The sequence below is a fragment of the Rhinichthys klamathensis genome, unplaced genomic scaffold (genome assembly GCF_029890125.1).
Source record: "Rhinichthys klamathensis goyatoka isolate OS25496 unplaced genomic scaffold, OSU_Roscu_1.1 h1tg000287l_1, whole genome shotgun sequence".
In the NCBI taxonomy this organism is placed as follows: domain Eukaryota; kingdom Metazoa; phylum Chordata; class Actinopteri; order Cypriniformes; family Leuciscidae; genus Rhinichthys; species Rhinichthys klamathensis.
The window spans coordinates 410,547-424,056 of NW_026606806.1; the positions used below are offsets into that span (position 1 = coordinate 410,547).

General features: G+C 50.3%; 1 protein-coding gene across 1 annotated transcript in view; it reads left to right on the plus strand.

Moving 5' to 3' along the window:
• The first annotated feature begins 11,957 nt into the window (after positions 1 to 11,957).
• The window catches only part of reck (reversion-inducing-cysteine-rich protein with kazal motifs), an 87,699-nt gene continuing 86,146 nt past the window's right edge, over positions 11,958 to 13,510 (plus strand). The window contains exon 1 of the mRNA XM_056269652.1: positions 11,958 to 12,230. Within this exon, the coding sequence (XP_056125627.1) occupies positions 12,161 to 12,230 (70 nt within the window). The 5' untranslated portion in view covers positions 11,958 to 12,160. The remainder of the gene's footprint in view (positions 12,231 to 13,510) is intronic.

Here is a 13,510-nt window from a genome sequence, read left to right on the forward strand (position 1 = left end):
TTTCCACTAATGTGGCCTGGCCAGTGGTCCTTCAGGCCTTCCACCCTCCCCAAGTGTTGGCGGAACAAGAGCTCAGGTTGCTTTGCCCGGTCAGGAAGACATCTCAGTGGAGAAAGTCTGACCAGGTTTGGTATGCTTCGGGCCCCCTAAGAAGGGCTGCCCGGCTACTAAACAGACTGTAAGTAGGTGGATTGTTGAGGCTATCTCTATGGCTTATGAGGTGCGCGGGCTGCCCTCACCTCTGCCAATTAGAGCCCAGTCCACCCGAAGCATGGCATCTTGAAAGGCACTGTGGTCGCGGGCATCACTCCAAGATATATGTGATGTGGCAGGATGGTCCTCGCCACACACCTTCTGGCGACCCCGGGGTCACAGGCACTCGTGTCCTGAGCTGTGCCTCATTTAACACCGGGACAGACTTTTCGTCAGCATGGCGAAGTGGGCATATCGTTCCCCAAAGTGTCGTCATCGCAGCGCGAGTTCCTTCGAAAGGGAACGTCTCAGTTTACCCATGTAACCGTGGTTCCCTGAGAAGGGAACGAGACGCTGCGTCGCTTTGCCATGCTTCCTGCACACCTGAGAGCGGCAATCCGCCGGCTCGCGTCACGGGATGATGACGTTGCACCAATCAAGATTGGACTAAGTTGCACATGTGACTTCAGGGGCGCTGCCGCTGGAGGGATTCCCCAAAGTGTCGTCATCGATGCAGCGTCTCGTTCCCTTCTCAGGGAACCACGGTTACATGGGTAACCTGGGACGTTTGACGCGATCTGTATCAGACAAAGCAATCGTGACACATGGTAAAAACACTGTTACTCACACTCGAGTGTTGTGTAATCCTCAGAGCGTCTCTATGGTTTTGTTGCTGTAATCCTGTGTTTGCGTCTCATGGCGTGTGTGTATCGGTGGGAGGGGCTAAAGATGTGATGATGTAGAAGTGGGCGTCGATCTGATTCCGCAGAGGCTGAGGCTTTCATCACACTATTACTTCATAATCTGACAAAATCCGAAACGAGTGGTTTTCTGAGCTTGGCTTCAATAAAAGCTGTTTTTGGACTAATGAGGAAGAGGGAAACTTGCATATGTCAAAAAATCAAGGAAAATGTTATTTCTCAATTCATGACCCCTTTAAATATGAATTCATTGCGCATATCAGGCTTCACTTTGTTGATGGTCATCAAGCATCTTTTTAGGTTTTTAATTTGAAATGTAAATTTCTTGTTATTTATTGGACCAAAACGACATCCTTAGAAAGTTAAACTTGGTCACTGTATTTTATTTTATTATTTTATTTTACCCCAAAAACAATTGTTACATTTATAAGACATGACTTACATTACAGTGCCAGTCAAACTTTATTCAGTCAATCCAGCACTCTATCTAGTGCTCTCATAATTTACCACTGTAATTTTTTTTATTTATTTGCCAAAATGCCAGTTCTTGTTACTTTAAATAGTAATAGCAGAATTTGAAGACACTATGGTGAATCATGTGTGTGTGTGTGTGTGTGTGTGTGTGTGTGTGTGAGAGTGTGTGTGTGTGTGTGTGTGTGTGTGTGTGTGTGTGTGTGTGTGTGTGTGTGTGTGTGTGTGTGTGTGTGTGTGTGTGTGTGTGTGTGTGTGTGAGAGTGTGTGTGTGTGTGTGTGTGTGTGTGTGAGAGAGTGTGTGTGTGTGTGTGTGTGTGTGTGTGTGTGTGTGTGTGTGTGTGTGTGTGAGAGAGAGAGTGTGTGTGTGTGTGTGTGTGTGTGTGTGTGTGTGTTCTTGTTTTTATTACATTGTGAGGACCAAATGTCCCCACAAGAATAGTAAAACGTGAAATCACCAACATTGTGAGGACTAGCCAATGGTCCCCACAAGGGAAATTGATTAATGAACATACTTGATGTTTTATAGAAAATGTAAAAGAGCAGAAAGTTTTCTGTGATGGGTAGGTTTAGGGGTAGGGGTAGGGGTAGGGTTAGTGTGTGTGTGTGTGTGTGTGTGTGTGTGTGTGTGTGTGTGTGTGTGTGTGTGTGTGTGTGTGTGTGTGTGTGTGTGTGTGTGTGTGTGTGTGTGTGTGTGTGTGTGTGTGTGATGGGTAGGTTTAGGGGTAGGGTTAGTGTAAGAGGAGAGAATATACAGTTTGTACAGTATAAAAACCATTACGTCTATGGAGAGTCCCCACAAAGATAATGGACCAGACGTGTGTGTGTGTGTGTGTGTGTGTGTGTGTGTGTGTGTGTGTGTGTGTGTGTGAGTGAGTATGGCCTGCACTCTGTGATCAGTGAGTTCTGCTCATTAGGGTGATAAAGGTGTCAGATAACCATAATATGTGGTTCTGGTGGATAAATATAGCAGTGGTTTGATATGGTGGACCTGCTGTAAGTGTGTGTGTGAACCACACTGGAGAATTACTGCCACTTCCTGATGCTCTTCCGTCTCTCAAGCTGCGTCTTGCGCTCGGCCACAACAAAGACTGACGTTTCAGTTGTGAGTATTAATTACAGAACAACACAAGATGGAGCGGAAGTTCCTGCACTGAAGTTATAAAGTAGCTCATTAAATACCACTTATTTGCCTTCACGACAGAAAAAGTCATTACGGTCTCCAATTTTAGTTTAGCTTGGAACACCTACTGTAATTATCTCAAGATATATCGCTTATGTCTGGCTTCAAACAGGGTGTCATTAGCTTGATAAACAGATATTTAAATGTATATAGCGGTGACCCATAAGTGCAAAATAATAGCGTTGAAACCAAACAGCAGGTTTTATTCTCAGAAACACAGTTCATGTCTGAACTAAGGCTTCACTGAGGTGAAACTCGCTGAAGGAAAATTCCTGACTTTAATATAATAGGAGCTGGATTTTCCTCAAAAGATATTATCTTTTTCCCAAGAATATGTTTGCATATCTCTAATTTATTTATTTTTTAAGTGGCAGATTGTGATGAATCAGTTCTGATATGATAAGATCAAAGATCCTATTTTACCCTCCAGTGTGGATCAAATATGCGTTTGGGAAGAACAGCGGACATCTGTTATGATTGTGCTGTAATGGCCTGAGGAGCAGGAGACCGCGGGTCAAAGGTCAGGAAAGTCATGTGAATCATATACAGATGTCACAAGCCCTCAGCAGAACAATATAGATGTGTGTTATTTCTCAACCTCGAGATGGTTTTGTTGAATCGCTTATTCTGATTTAGCTGTTTTGTTTTATTATTTTTAATGTGCTGAACTGTTTTTTGAGCATTCAGATGAACATGACGGGCTGCTCATCCGCTCCTGCCAAACATCAGTGCCTTTGTGTCTGTGCGCTGCTCTCTCTCTGATTTAATACATTCAAAGGTTTTCTTCTGAATGGGAAAGAATGGGGCCTCATTTTGTCCTCTATGCATGAATATCTACGGTCAAACCAAAATCTATTCAGACATCTTGCCATCCTAACTTATATAAATGAACTATAGTGTCCTGCAACCACTAGTAAAAAAATATCCAAAATTATATATGGTATATATGATATATAATAATTATTGGTTTGACTGTATCAGATACACAACCACGACGCGTAGCCTAGACACGACCACAACACATGATGTATTCAGCCGGATCCGGGCCGTATCCAGATCAGATGGAGGACCTGCGCCTAGACACGACCACAACACATGATGTAGTCAGCCAGATCCGGGCCGTATCCAGATCAGATGGAGGACCTGCGCCTAGACACGACCACAACACATGATGTAGTCAGCCGGATCCGGGCCGTATCCAGATCAGATGGAGGACCTGCGCCTAGACACGACCACAACGCATGATGTAGTCAGCCGGATCCGGGCCGTATCCTGATCAGATGGAGGACTTGCGCCTAGACACGACCACAATGCATGATGTAGTCAGCCGGATCCGGGCCGTATCCAGATCAGATGGAGGACCTGCGCCTAGACACGACCACAATGCATGATGTAGTCAGCCGGATCCGGGCCGTATCCTGATCAGATGGAGGACCTGCGCCTAGACACGACCACAATGCATGATGTAGTCAGCCGGATCCGGGCCGTATCCAGATCAGATGGAGGACCTGCGCCTAGACACGACCACAACGCATGATGTAGTCAGCCCGGATCGGGGCCGTATCCAGATCAGATGGAGGACCTGCGCCTAGACACGACCACAACACATGATGTATTCAGCCGGATCCGGGCCGTATCCAGAACAGATGGCGGACCTGCGCCTAGACACGACCACAACGCATGATGTAGTCAGCCGGATCCGGGCCGTATCCTGATCAGATGGAGGACCTGCGCCTAGACACGACCACAACACATGATGTAGTCAGCTGGATCCGGGCCGTATCCAGATCAGATGGAGGACCTGCGCCTAGACACGACCACAACGCATGATGTAGTCAGCCGTATCCGGGCCGTATCCTGATCAGATGGTGGACCTGCGCCTAGACACGACCACAACGCATGTTGTATTCAGACGGATCCGGGCCGTATCAAGAACAGATGGCGGACCTGCACCTAGACACGACCTCAACGCATGATGTAGTCAGCCGGATCTGGGCCGTATCCAGATCAGATGGAGGACCTGTGCCTAGACACGACCACAACGCATGATGTAGTCAGCCGGATCCGGGCTGTATCCTGATCAGATGGAGGACCTGCGCCTAGACACGACCACAACACATGATGTAGTCAGCTGGATCCGGGCCGTATCCAGATCAGATGGAGGACCTGCGCCTAGACACGACCACAACACATGATGTAGTCAGCCGGATCCGGGCCGTATCCAGACCAGATGGAGGACCTGCGCCTAGACAAGACCTCAACGCATGATGTAGTCAGCCGGATCTGGGCCGTATCCAGATCAGATGGAGGACCTGTGCCTAGACACGACCACAACGCATGATGTAGTCAGCCGGATCCGGGCTGTATCCTGATCAGATGGAGGACCTGCGCCTAGACACGACCACAACACATGATGTAGTCAGCTGGATCCGGGCCGTATCCAGATCAGATGGAGGACCTGCGCCTAGACACGACCACAACACATGATGTAGTCAGCCGGATCCGGGCCGTATCCAGACCAGATGGAGGACCTGCGCCTAGACACGACCACAACACATGATGTAGTCAGCCGGATCCGGGCCGTATCCAGATCAGATGGAGGACCTGCGCCTAGACACGACCACAACACATGATGTAGTCAGCCGGATCCAGGCCGTATCCTGATCAGATGGAGGACCTGCGCCTAGACACGACCACAACACATGATGTAGTCAGCTGGATCCGGGCCGTATCCAGATCAGATGGAGGACCTGCGCCTAGACACGACCACAACACATGATGTAGTCAGCCGGATCCGGGCCGTATCCTGATCAGATGGAGGACCTGCGCCTAGACACGACCACAACGCATGATGTAGTCAGCCGTATCCGGGCCGTATCCTGATCAGATGGTGGACCTGCGCCTAGACACGACCACAACGCATGATGTAGTCAGCCGGATCCGGGCCGTATCCAGATCAGATGGAGGACCTGCGCCTAGACACGACCACAACGCATGATGTAGTCAACCAGATCCAGGCCGTATCCAGATCAGATGGAGGACCTGCACCTAGACACGACCTCAACGCATGATGTAGTCAGCTGGATCCGGGCCGTATCCAGATCAGATGGAGGACCTGCGCCTAGACACGACCACAACGCATGATGTGGCCAGCCGGATCCGGGCCGTATCTAGATCAGATGGAGGACCTGCGCCTAGACCCGACCACAACACATGATGTATTCACCCGGATCGGGGCCGTATCCAGAACAGATGGTGGACCTGCGCCTAGACACGACCACAACGCATGATGTAGTCAGCCGGATCTGGGCCGTATCCACATCAGATGTTGGACCTGCGCCTAGACACGACCACAACGCATGATGTAGTCAGCCGGATCCGGGCCGTATCCAGAACAGATGGTGGACTTGCGCCTAGACACGACCACAATGCATGATGTAGTCAGCCGGATCCGGGCCGTATCCTGATCAGATGGAGGACCTGCACCTAGACACGACCACAACGCATGATGTAGTCAGCCGGATCTGGGCCGTATCCACATCAGATGTTGGACCTGCGCCTAGACACGACCACAACGCATGATGTAGTCAGCCGGATTCGGGCCGTATCCAGAACAGATGGTGGACTTGCGCCTAGACACGACCACAATGCATGATGTAGTCAGCCGGATCCGGGCCGTATCCAGATCAGATGGAGGACCTGCGCCTAGACACGGCCACACCGCAAGATGTAGTCAGCCGGATCCGGGCCGTATCCTGATCAGATGGAGGACCTGCACCTAGACACGACCACAACGCATGATGTAGTCAGCCGGATCCGGGCCGTATCCAGATCAGATGGAGGACCTGCGCCTAGACACGACCACAACGCATGATGTAGTCAGCCGGATCCGGGCCGTATCCAGCTCAGATGGAGGACCTGCGCGTAGACACAACCACAACACATGATGTAGTCAGCCGGATCTGGGCCGTATCCAGATCAGATGGTGGACCTGCGCCTAGACACGACCACAACGCATGATGTAGTCAGCCGTATCCGGGCCGTATCCAGTCAGATGGTGGACCTGCGCCTAGACACGACCACAACACATGATGTAGTCAGCCGGATCCAGGCCGTATCCAGATCAGATGGAGGACCTGCGCCTAGACACGACCACAACACATGATGTAGTCAGCTGGATCCGGGCCGTATCCTGATCAGATGGTGGACCTGCGCCTAGACACGACCACAACGCATGATGTAGTCAGCCGTATCCGGGCCGTATCCTGATCAGATGGTGGACCTGCGCCTAGACACGACCACAACGCATGATGTAGTCAGCCGGATCCGGGCCGTATCCAGATCAGATGGAGGACCTGCGCCTAGACACGACCACAACGCATGATGTAGTCAGCCGGATCCAGGCCGTATCCAGATCAGATGGAGGACCTGCACCTAGACACGACCTCAACGCATGATGTAGTCAGCTGGATCCGGGCCGTATCCAGATCAGATGGAGGACCTGCGCCTAGACACGACCACAACGCATGATGTAGCCAGCCGGATCCGGGCCGTATCTAGATCAGATGGAGGACCTGCGCCTAGACCCGACCACAACACATGATGTATTCACCCGGATCGGGGCCGTATCCAGAACAGATGGTGGACCTGCGCCTAGACACGACCACAACGCATGATGTAGTCAGCCGGATCTGGGCCGTATCCACATCAGATGTTGGACCTGCGCCTAGACACGACCAAAACGCATGATGTAGTCAGCCGGATCCGGGCCGTATCCAGAACAGATGGTGGACTTGCGCCTAGACACGACCACAATGCATGATGTAGTCAGCCGGATCCGGGCCGTATCCTGATCAGATGGAGGACCTGCACCTAGACACGACCACAACGCATGATGTAGTCAGCCGGATCTGGGCCGTATCCACATCAGATGTTGGACCTGCGCCTAGACACGACCACAACGCATGATGTAGTCAGCCGGATTCGGGCCGTATCCAGAACAGATGGTGGACTTGCGCCTAGACACGACCACAATGCATGATGTAGTCAGCCGGATCCGGGCCGTATCCAGATCAGATGGAGGACCTGCGCCTAGACACGGCCACACCGCAAGATGTAGTCAGCCGGATCCGGGCCGTATCCTGATCAGATGGAGGACCTGCACCTAGACACGACCACAACGCATGATGTAGTCAGCCGGATCCGGGCCGTATCCAGATCAGATGGAGGACCTGCGCCTAGACACGACCACAACGCATGATGTAGTCAGCCGGATCCGGGCCGTATCCAGCTCAGATGGAGGACCTGCGCGTAGACACGACCACAACGCATGATGTAGTCAGCCGGATCTGGGCCGTATCCAGATCAGATGGTGGACCTGCGCCTAGACACGACCACAACGCATGATGTAGTCAGCCGTATCCGGGCCGTATCTAGTCAGATGGTGGACCTGCGCCTAGACACGACCACAACACATGATGTAGTCAGCCGGATCCAGGCCGTATCCAGATCAGATGGAGGACCTGCGCCTAGACACGACCACAACACATGATGTAGTCAGCCGGATCCGGGCCGTATCCAGATCAGATGGAGGACCTGCGCCTAGACACGACCACAACACATGATGTAGTTAGCCGGATCGGGGCCGTATCCAGATCAGATGGTGGACCTGCGCCTAGACACGACCACAACACATGACGTAGTCAGCCGGATCCAGGCTGTATCCAGATCAGATGGAGGACCTGCACCTAGACACGACAACAACACATGATGTAGTCAGCCGGATCGGGGCCGTATCCAGATCAGATGGTGGACCTGCGCCTAGACACGACCACAACACATGATGTAGTCAGCCGGATCGGGGCCGTATCCAGACCAGATAGAGGACCTGTGCCTAGACACGACCACAACACATGATATAGTCAGCCGGATCCGGGCCGTATCCAGATCAGATGGAGGACCTGCGCCTAGACACGACCACAACACATGATGTAGTCAGCCGGATCCGGGCCGTATCCAGACCAGATGGAAGACCTGCACCTAGACACGACCACAACACATGATGTAGTCAGCCGGATCCGGGCCGTATCCAGAACAGATGGAGGACCTGCGCCTAGACACGACCACAACGCATGATGTAGTCAGCCGGATCGGGGCCGTATCCACATCAGATGGAGGACCTGCACCTAGACACGACCACAACACATGATGTAGTCAGCCGGATCGGGGCCGTATCCACATCAGATGGAGGACCTGCACCTAGACACGACCACAACACATGATGTAGTCAGCCGGATCGGGGCCGTATCCACATCAGATGGAGGACCTGCGCCTAGACACGACCACAACACATGATGTAGTCAGCCGGATCGGGGCCGTATCCACATCAGATGGAGGACCTGCACCTAGACACGACCACAACGCATGATGTAGTCAGCCGGATCCGGGCCGTATCTAGATCAGATGGAGGACCTGCACCTAGACACGACCACAACGCATGATGTAGTCAGCCGGATCCGGGCCGTATCCACATCAGATGTTGGACCTGCGCCTAGACACGACCTCAACGCATGATGTAGTCAGACGGATCCGGGCCGTATCCAGAACAGATGGAGGACCTGCGCCTAGACACGACCACAACGCATGATGTAGTCAGCCGGATCCGGGCCGTATCCAGATCAGATGGAGGACCTGCGCCTAGACACGACCACAACGCATGATGTAGTCAGCCGGATCCGGGCCGTATCCACATCAGATGGAGGACCTGTGCCTAGACACGACCTCAACGCATGATGTAGTCAGACGGATCCGGGCCGTATCCACATCAGATGGAGGACCTGCACCTAGACACGACCACAACGCATGATGTAGTCAGCCGGATCCGGGCCGTATCCAGAACAGATGGAGGACCTGTGCCTAGACACGACCACAACACATGATGTAGTCAGCCGGATCCGGGCCGTATCCACATCAGATGTTGGACCTGTGCCTAGACACGACCTCAACGCATGATGTAGTCAGACGGATCCGGGCCGTATCCAGAACAGATGGAGGACCTGCGCCTAGACACGACCACAACGCATGATGTAGTCAGCCGGATCGGGGCCGTATCCACATCAGATGGAGGACCTGCACCTAGACACGACCACAACGCATGATGTAGTCAGCCGGATCCGGGCCGTATCCAGAACAGATGGAGGACCTGTGCCTAGACACGACCACAACACATGATGTAGTCAGACGGATCCGGGCCGTATCCAGAACAGATGGAGGACCTGCGCCTAGACACGACCACAACGCATGATGTAGTCAGCCGGATCCGGGCCGTATCCTGATCAGATGGCGGACCTGAGCCTAGACACGACCACAACGCATGATGTAGTCAGCCGGATCCGGGCCGTATCCTGATCAGATGGAGGACCTGCGCCTAGACACGACCACAACGCATGATGTAGTCAGCCGGATCCGGGCCGTATCCAGATCAGATGGAGGACCTGCGCCTAGACACGACCACAACGCATGATGTAGTCAGCCGGATCCGGGCCGTATCCAGATCAGATGGAGGACCTGCGCCTAGACACGACCACAACACATGATGTATTCAGCCGGATCCGGGCCGTATCCAGAACAGATGGCGGACCTGCGCCTAGACACGACCACAACGCATGATGTAGTCAGCCGGATCCGGGCCGTATCCTGATCAGATGGAGGACCTGCGCCTAGACACGACCACAACACATGATGTAGTCAGCTGGATCCGGGCCGTATCCAGATCAGATGGAGGACCTGCGCCTAGACACGACCACAACACATGATGTAGTCAGCCGTATCCGGGCCGTATCCTGATCAGATGGTGGACCTGCGCCTAGACACGACCAAAACGCATGATGTATTCAGACGGATCCGGGCCGTATCCAGAACAGATGGAGGACCTGCGCCTAGACACGACCACAACACATGATGTATTCAGACGGATCCGGGCCGTATCCAGTCAGATGGTGGACCTGCGCCTAGACACGACCACAACGCATGATGTAGTCAGCCGGATCCGGGACGTATCCTGATCAGATGGTGGACCTGCGCCTAGACACGACCACAACGCATGATGTATTCAGACGGATCCGGGCCGTATCCAGTCAGATGGTGGACCTGCGCCTAGACACGACCACAACGCATGATGTAGTCAGCCGGATCCGGGCTGTATCCTGATCAGATGGAGGACCTGCGCCTAGACACGACCACAACACATGATGTAGTCAGCCGGATCCGGGCCGTATCCAGATCAGATGGAGGACCTGCGCCTAGACACGACCACAACACATGATGTAGTCAGCCGGATCCGGGCTGTATCCTGATCAGATGGAGGACCTGCGCCTAGACACGACCACAACACATGATGTAGTCAGCCGGATCCGGGCCGTATCCAGATCAGATGGAGGACCTGCGCCTAGACACGACCACAACGCATGATGTAGTCAGCCGGATCCGGGCTGTATCCACATCAGATGGAGGACCTGCGCCTAGACACGACCACAACACATGATGTAGTCAGCCGGATCCGGGCCGTATCCAGATCAGATGGAGGACCTGCGCCTAGACACGACCACAACACATGATGTAGTCAGCCGGATCCGGGCCGTATCCAGATCAGATGGAGGACCTGCGCCTAGACACGACCACAACACATGATGTAGTCAGCTGGATCCGGGCCGTATCCAGATCAGATGGAGGACCTGCGCCTAGACACGACCACAACGCATGATGTAGTCAGCCGGACGATGACAACACGGTTTTCTCCAGAGCGGCTATATAGTGTATATAAATTAACTAAATTAATAACTTTTTTTTTACAACAAAAATTAACCATCACGGAACTTTCTTATGCTGGCCTATGACGCTTTTTTCTTTTAGATACAAAATGTGTTGCATTATTTTCTATCTATCTATCTATCTATATCTATATATATATATCTATATATATATATCTATATATATATATCTATATATATATATATATATATATATATATATATATATATATATATATATATATATATATATATATCTATATTTTAGTTTTGTCAATATGATATTTTCATTTTCTTTCTAACTGAAGTTGTTTTCTGAACTCAGTTATCAGCGTAAGTTAGTTAGAGTTAATGAAATGCAAACACATAAATGTCTCTCGTTGTGAAGTTTAGATCTTTGTGTCCGTCCCCCTCTCTCTCTCTCACTCGCTCACTCACACACACACACACACACACGCTCTCTCTCTCTCTCTCTCTCTCTCTCTCTCTCTCTCTCTCTCTCTCTCTCTCTCTCTCTCTCTCTCTCTCTCTCTCTCTCACACACACACACACACACACACACCCCACCCCTCGGGCACATAACGGTATAAGAGCGGTGATTCTCATGGCTCCTCCGTTAACCCAGCCCTCCTCCAGCCCTCAGTCCCCCGCACATGCTCAGATCTCCAGCGTCGCGTCTCCAGCGCGTCTCCAGCGCGTCTCCGGTGCGGCCTGTGCGTGCGGACCCGCCGCGGACACACACTCTCTCATGGAGCTCGCGTCTCCTCTGCGTTCGACTCCACCATGCACTTTAGGATTTCAATAAGATGTTTGTGTGTTTTGAGATAATCATTTTGCTTCTCTCCGGCAACTTCTGCGCCTTCGTTTATACTCAGGGTAAGTCCGCTTTTACTTCGCCCGTTATGCATCTAGTTGTTTAATGTCAATAATCTGCCAGTTTTACCAGTTGAAAACATCGTTTTTACTGTCGATGCGTGTTAAAAGCGCAGACGCTAAAAATAATGAAGTAATAACGTCATTTTCACAGCATAATCGCGAGTTCGGACTTGTTGATTCTGAACCGTTATTCAAGCACGCGTTTAATGCTGGATCGGAGTTATTGAATTGTGCTTGCTATTATGATTTGGTAATGAATTTCAAATCATTGTTTGAGTCCATAACGATCTTTGTGTATGCTCGACTGTACCGTTATATTCCCACAACTGCTTATGAATTATGCATGCTGGTATATGGGCGATTGGATTGTATTAAGCTTCAGATTTCATATACCAGTCAAAGTAACATCTTAATAAATATGTTTTTGATAGAAGTATGATCTGAAAATGCGTGTGAATGAGAGTTTAGACTCTTTCGGATCTGCTGATTCGGTCATATCCTGTCAGGACCGCTGTTAGCGTAACACTTTATAATAACTTTCATTAATCATTCATAAACAAGCATTAGGCTGTATAATAACACGCTGTGTGACTATATTGTGCTGCATCGTAGGATAATAGTAATTTAAAGTCACTATTACGGCGATCTGTTCTGGGGATCTTATACATAATTTACTTTAATTTGAATTAATTGGCACTATTAAGAAAACAAGTTTTGCTTTATTATTAACTCTTAATTCTGATCATTACTTACAATCGACACAATACGTGGCAAGCTTTTCTCTATAGTGTAGAGTTGTAATGAAGTTAACAATGAAGCAATAATTTTAGTAAATAAACCAGCAAATAGTAAATAAAAGCGATGCATTCTGTATTTATACCTGAACTGACATGTCAAATATTAGAGATCACTGTAAGCCTGCAGGAAATATCATGTTAATGAACAGAATATGAAAGAGTTAAAGAAGGTGTTGGAAACATTTGTTATTTGTCGTTGCCATTTGTTGTGGGTGTCAGAATCCTCAAGTCTCTTTTTCATGATGTTTTGCTTTGGCAAAAAAATAAACAAGTTATCAAATGTCCTTCTGGCCTAATGTTAATGTTGTTTATACCAAAGGAAACTTAAAGCCAAATTCTTTCATGTTCTATCAGTGTCAAAGAAAGTGGAGCTGACATCTGGATTGGAGGAGCTTTGAAGTGTGTGTTTGTGAACATGTGCTCGGATTCCTCCAGTAAATGACACACACACACACACACACACACACACGGAAGACATTAGGC